Below are 7,500 nucleotides of genomic sequence, written 5' to 3'. Positions count from 1 at the left end.
ACACACATACACTCTCCATATGTATGTATGTATATATATATATATATATATATATATATATATATATATATGTCAAAACAAGCATATACACATACACCAACATCTATAGCTTTAGCTTTCGATGTTAAAAAGGCAACTTTATTATTTATACATACACACACATATACACATTTATGCACACATTGACACCCCCTACACACCCACACCATCACACCCACATATACATATATTTATGTTCTGCCAGGTCACTGCTTTTTATTATGGCAAAAATAGACACACGCACTGGTAATGTTTCACTTGGTTATTGTTTATCAACTGCTTAACTATTTCATTATCTAACAATTTGATTATTTGTTTTATCAATAAATCCATCAATAAATGAGTTATATTTGCCAATGTCCTGATCTGGTGTAGAACAAAAGATGTCATTGAAGAATTCAGAACCGGCGACGAACACAAGATGCAACTCCACAAGAAATGTCGCTTATTATTCTCCCAACTCATCGCGTTTTCAAGATGTATATATTGTCTAAAAACAAGCAGATCATATCAGCGATCCATGACAGCACTGTCTCATTGTAAAACATGAAGTAATATTTACAGTAGAAAATGTGTAATATCCAATGAATCAATACTACACATGACAAAAGACATGAATAATTTACAAGTGAAAATAATCAGTTCTGCCTTATTCCCTGCCGTTTTATCGTATGCAACGAGTAACGGCATAAACATCGAATACTATTCATTCGGTCACCTACTTGCCTTGGTGCAAATAAGCATAGGTTAAGAACTTTTAACAATTCTAAATATTCTACATTTATCGAATACATTCTCTGTGCAATATTTCTTCCAGAATGAATCTCTAATTCCAGGATTTCAACTTCGTTGACTGTTTCTTTCTTATATAGTAATTCCGTGCTGATACATCAACACTTTCACCGTTTTCTCTTCTACTATCTTACATATTCGCCTATCAGGACTTCTAAAATTTTCTATTCATATAACTTCTCGTTTCATTTCTTCTTTGCTGGGCTTTCCCTGAAGCTCCACAAACGAAGATACGAACCTATCGCTTATATTTCAATATATGCATTTGTGTGTGATTGGCGTTTCTGTGCGTGTATGAGCGTGTGTGTGTATGTGTGTGTGTGTGAGAGAGATAGAGAGCGTGTGTTTTTAGAAAGTGAATTACACACGTCTACACACATGTCAATCTTTCCCGCTCCCCAAACTCTACACCCTTCCCTCTACAAACTCTTTCGAAATACCTAGCGTTGTCTATATATACTTTTAAAGAAAACTTGTCCAGGAGTACACACACACACACACACACACACACACACACACATTCACACCCACTCACACATATACATACATATATACATATATATATTTATATATATATATATATATATATATATATACAGGCATGTGTATATATGTGTATGTGCATAGACATATGCATACATATATATATATGTGTGTGTGTGTGTGTGTGTGTGTGTTTGTGAGCGCATATATATCGTAAGGTGTTTTGTTTTGTTTTTTCCTGGATGCACCACCCAATCTATCCTTTCATACAACACACTTAGTATTATATGTAGCAGTAAGTGAGTAAAATCTATGTTTGTTGGGTTTTGTCTGTTATTACTATCGTCCTCATCGTCGACGTCGCTACAGTTATTGTTGTTGTTGTTTGCGTTGTTCTTCGTTTCTTCATATCTCTTGTATTCGTCAGACCATGACAGCTCTATGGAATATCGGAAAGATGCTTGTGAAATGCCTAAATGGAAAATGGTTTTGGAATCTAAAGAGAAAAACAGACACCAGAAAACAATACTCAAATAAATAAATAAATAATATAGGATAGAAACGGAAGCATAACAAAAAACACGAAATAAAATATTAAAAATATGGAAAGAAATAAAAATGAAAACTGCGTAACATATATATATATGAAATATTGAAAAGAAGACTTACACATGAAGAAGTTAATATAAAGACCACAATGATATGTGTGTGTGAGAGAAAGTGCATATATATGCATATATATATATATATACAAATATATAAATATATACGTGTATGTGTGTTTGTGCATAGGTATAGAAAGGCTAAATGTGTATGGTAAGTAGTCTTCCGTTCGTGCACTAAAAGTTAAGAAAACCCATATATGTGTGTGTTTGTGTGTGTGTATGTATCTATGTATGTATATTTTTCTGTAGCCAGAATTACACTTATATATATATGTACACATACATAGATATTCATACATGGCTGTGTGTATGTAAAGTATAATATATATATATATATATATATATATATATATATATATATATATATATATATATATATATAGAGAGAGAGAGAGAGAGAGAGAGAGAGAGAGAGAGAGAGAGAGAGTGAGAGTGAGAGTATATGTGTGTGTGTATAATATAATAGTATTGTGTGTATGCACGCATAAATATCACTAATGTATATTTTCTGTCACATTGTAGCGAACCTTCATCTGAAATACAAATTTCACCCTGTTTCCACGTCGTTTTCCTACATATTGATAATGTTTTTTTCTGCCATCGCAGTTAGTTTTACGAATTTTCATCTGGAATTCTTTTAAACCTGTTAAAATGGAAAGTGGAGCATCGTTGAAGAAATAGAACAGATGCGAAATATAATAGAATTAATATTCCGATTTCACAGTTAAGCAACTGTCATGAACCACTTAACTGCGGGAATTCGATTACATCGTTGGCTGCAACTTCTTTTTCTGCTTGAAAGTGTGATGCCTACGATGAACTCTTTGCACGTATAAACGGATTCATTTGACCTTCTACAATGATACTGACATAAAATTAGAAGCAGCGTGTTTTACATGCTAAATCTATATGTCGACTATATTCTTTTTTGCGAATTATTCAGAAGACCATTTATGATTCCGGTTGCCAACGGTTGATGAGAATGATGCAACGAACGGCTCCAGGAAGTGGAAGAGTGCATCTGTAAACTTCGATCTTTACAGAGTCACTGAGATTATTGCTAGGAAGAGTTTAAGATTTACTCAAACCAGAGACTTTTTTCTAGCTGTTTAGAACCGAATGAAGTCTGTTGAAAATATTCCATACACCATATTCTTCCTTTTCTTTTGCAGTATCTGTTATGGACGACGTGTTCTCCACTGCGCGTACCTTTAACTGTCTTTTCTTCTTCAATCCAGTTGGATCCCAGCTTTTCCAGCGCAGTCTCAAAGTTAAGTCCCCACTTGCTCATCCTTTTGTGTATCAGTTTACTGCCCGTCATGTCTTTTTCGTTTGCGAACCACAGAGACATATTATGCCTCAAAGAACACAAATGAGACGGCTAGAATAGCTCTGATCATAGGTTTGTTCGATTCGAGAAGAGCTGTGTCAAAATAACAATAAAGGTAACTTCTAAGTAAATATTTATTTCGTATAACTGCTGATGAAACCTGGTTCGGGCAATTAGAATCACTAGTAATGAGATACAATCTTTTAGCAGATTAGTCTCACACATGAAGTATAATGAATAAACACACTTTATTAACAGACAGGATACACAAACGTAGTTGATTATTTATGTTGGACAGGGTGTTAGGAAATAAGTGCTGAATTTCGGATGGGTTAGAGTTAATATCAAACAGGTGTTAAAAAATCCGAACAAGTGAACATCTAAATTGACTTTGTTGCATTATGTAACAAGAGCGTACAGCAGCTCATAATATTGCCAAAGTAAAGCTTTAAAACCTTCAACGTTGTTAACAAGTTGAGATTGTTAGAAATGAAGAAAATAATATTACAGACAAGTTTGACATAAATGAAACGCAAGACAACAAACAAACTTGGCGCTATAAATTTCAAGAGATCTTCTAAGTCCACGTTAGCTCAACGCAAATACATGAAGACAAACGTAAAAAATAAATTACAGTAAAATATAAAACAACCATGTAAAAGATTTATGTTAATACCTTCAGATGTACAAGAAGCAATGTTTACATTATACATGTGTGGGAATGTGTTGATTATATGTGAGTGTGTGTTTAAGATGTATATGTTTCTTATTTCTATGGAGAAGCTACTATGGAGTTATGGTGAAGATACCAGCTAAACACAGGACAGAGTTCGGGGTTGCGAAGGCTGAAGGCCATAAACAGGTGATATATTCATTTCTCATCCTCTCTCAAACATTCGCATATATTAATGTATGTATATGCGTGGATGCACGTTCTTATGTTTACATGCATACGAGTATTTATATACGTATGGGTCGTTCTTTTATTAAATGCATGTGTATATATTTACATGTGCCCAGCGTTTTACATGTGTCCAGCGTTTTACATGTGTCCAGCATTTGTCTCGAAACATTCAGTGTTGGGGCTGGACATATAAAGTGAAGTGTGTCATACATTCTGGTATATTTTAGATCGAAACATAAATTGTTGACTCACCACCATGCTTCCGGAATATAACGATATATCCAGAAACGACCACATGTATATACATATCTATATATCAATCTATCTATCACTCACTCAATCCATTTATCTATCTATCTATCTGTATCTATCTCACTGTCTGTCAGTGTATCTGTCCGTCCACTTGTGTCTGTCTGTCTATCCATCCATCCATCAATCTATCTATGTATCTATCTATCTATAGATTTTCTCCCTTTTTATTTGAAATGTTCTCAAAGTTTTTGGTCAAGGTCGTACTTAATATGATCTGCTTTGATCTGAGTGATTTTCTCACTCAAAGCTTTGCCCTTAACGTGTAAATTTTCAGCTTTAAACTATCATTTTCAACATGCTTTTACAATGGATAAACACTTGTTGCTTGACGGCGTTCCTGTTACCAAATTTGATTGCGACACCGACTTCCTATCGTCGCCTTGTTAAAAAAAACAAAAAAACGTTAGTCTATTTCAAATAAAAAAGATACAAACACCATTGTTACAAACACCACCACCACCATCACTACTGCATCCACCACCACCACTACTGCATCCACTACCACTAAGATAAACACAAAAACAAATAGTTTTGCATCAGCTTTAAAAAAGAAAGACATGTTTTGTCATTTTCAAAAGAACAGCTTTTAGAAACCAAATCAATGTTACTAAAATATGGATGTACAATCACAGCACAAACACCAAAAGACATAATGGAACATATTACAAAAAGAACAATTATCTATAGAGCAATCAACGTAAAAACAAAACAATTACAACACACCGATCAACGAACGATTTAAAAATGTTTGCGCCTTATCTTCAGTTTTAAGGAATTCATAATCGGGATAAGAAATATGGTTGTGTGGAAGTGAGGTTCGCCATTGAATAAGAAACCAAATCTCATTCCACAAAAACTTTTGAATGTGAGGGCATTATGATGTAACAAGCATAAGTTATTTCACATTTCTCTAAAAATTGTTTTATGTTGAAGTAGAACCTGTGGCCTTACCACTTCAGAGGTGTCAAAGACAGTATATTTTTGGTGCTTATGGCTCTGCTTCCTTCAATAGCTGCGAGTCCATAAGTTTCTAGAAAATCATAAGTAGGTACTACATTGATACTTTATGGATCAGAAAGACACGCAGAAGGTTGGAACTCGAGGACACACACACATTCGAGAACTTCTTTAAAATGTCGTAATTCAAATAAGTCTGCGTCGATCAGCGAGGTTAAATTGGCGGCAGAAATGCAGCTCTGCGTAGACGTCTCAAATCCGACAAATGAGTAACGAACAGGAAAGAAGAAAGACCAAAGAGAAACAGGAAGCCAAGATATATTGTTGTAAATTTATCGAGCCACTATCAGCAAATCAGTCTCTAACAGCAAGGTCGATCCAAAATTGGGATCAGATAATTTTTGTGGATCTGCTGTAGATAATTCATGTATACGTGGGTGAATCTACATATTTTCTTAGTACATATTTGTTATGGATTTCGTTTGTCCTGTTGCTCCTACCCAAAGCTATGTAGGTTCACCGCCATTAATTCATAAATGCTTTGGTCATAATTACAAAGACTTTCCACGTCACGGGTTAGAATCATCAACACTGTTGCTCTTTATCTGACAGTATAACCATTCGCTCATGAGTGTACTTCCCACATCACTCTATTAGGCGCTGTTTATATACATATATATATATATACACACATACATACATAGATAGATACATACACACATACATAGATACACAAAATACAATCATACATACATACACGCATACGTACATGCATAGATGCTTATGTACATACTTGCATACATACATACATACATATATACATACAAACTTATATACATACATTTATATTTCCATGCATTCAAATTCTGATACATACATGCATACATATATAGATACACACATATATATATATACAAAGAAACATAGTAGACACACACACATACATATATACATACATACATACATATGCATGCAAACACTCACGTGCAACATATGATTTTACTCAAAATATTTTTCTTTCTCTGAAGCTCTCTCCCTTTTTTTTTATTCTCCCGACGTTCCCTAATACTCCCTCATAGACACACACTCTCTCTCTTTCTCTTTCTCTCCCGTGCTCTTTCTCTCACACACTCTCACTCGCTCCCCCACCTCCTCTTACTCCCCTTTATTTTCACCGACGTTACCTATACTTAGAAATTGTATGGAACTCTTACACTTATGAATCAGCATGGGAAGAGAATGATTCTGCTACAGCGAAGAACGGAGAAAATAGAACTAAGAACCGGCTATTATCGGCACACACTCTCACAGATTGTTAAAAGACAAACCAAATCTTGCGTGCAGATTTCACAATTTCAACAATAGCATTTTGTGTTTAATTGCCAAATGAATATCGCATATTCTAGCAGTTTACCTGTCATTCCGAGAAGATCTTATTGGTTATAAATCACGTTTGTTACTATAGTTTGGCATACATCAATGGTCATGGTACAATAGTAATAATAATGATGATGATGATAATAATAACAACAATAATAATAATAATGAAAATAATAACAATAATAATGATGATGATAATAATAATAATAATGATAATAATAATAATAATAATAATAATAATAATAATAATAATGATGATGATGATGATAACTACAGCAATAGTAATAACAATTGAAATAAAAGAGGATATCAGAGATTTTATGTATATATATATACATATGTGCATATATCAGAAATGTGTGTGTGTGTGTGTGTGTGTGTGTGTGTATACATACATTATATATATATATATATATAAACATATATGTTTATGTACGTGCGTGTATAAATATTTATACATATAGTGTGTTTGTGTTTATATATACATATATATATGTATATATATGTATATACATATTCATATATATATATTTATATGTATATATATATGTATATGTGCACATTCATATATTTATATTTATATGTTCATATATATAGTTTCATACATGGTCATATATATATATATATATATATATATA

The 7,500-nt window shown here is 33.2% G+C and overlaps 1 protein-coding gene across 4 annotated transcripts in view; it reads right to left on the bottom strand.

The window, feature by feature from the left end:
• LOC149130911 (uncharacterized) overlaps window positions 1-7,500 on the bottom strand; it is a 247,648-nt gene that overhangs the window by 120,995 nt on the left and 119,153 nt on the right. Inside the window, exon 3 of one of the 4 annotated variants that reach the window (XM_089343659.1) lies at window positions 1,491-1,810. The exons of the other annotated variants lie outside the window; for them this stretch is intronic. Within the exon in view, the coding sequence (XP_089199785.1) occupies window positions 1,738-1,810 (73 nt within the window). The 3' untranslated portion in view covers window positions 1,491-1,737. Of the gene's footprint in view, window positions 1-1,490; window positions 1,811-7,500 lie in introns of those variants that run through there. 4 annotated transcript variants of the gene reach the window in all.

Source organism: Octopus bimaculoides, chromosome 27 (assembly GCF_046866305.1).
Source record: "Octopus bimaculoides isolate indiv1 chromosome 27, ASM4686630v1, whole genome shotgun sequence".
NCBI classification, from domain to species: Eukaryota; Metazoa; Mollusca; class Cephalopoda; order Octopoda; family Octopodidae; genus Octopus; species Octopus bimaculoides.
The sequence above is the reverse complement of the archived record's forward strand: the minus strand, read 5'-3'. Positions and strand labels throughout refer to the sequence as shown.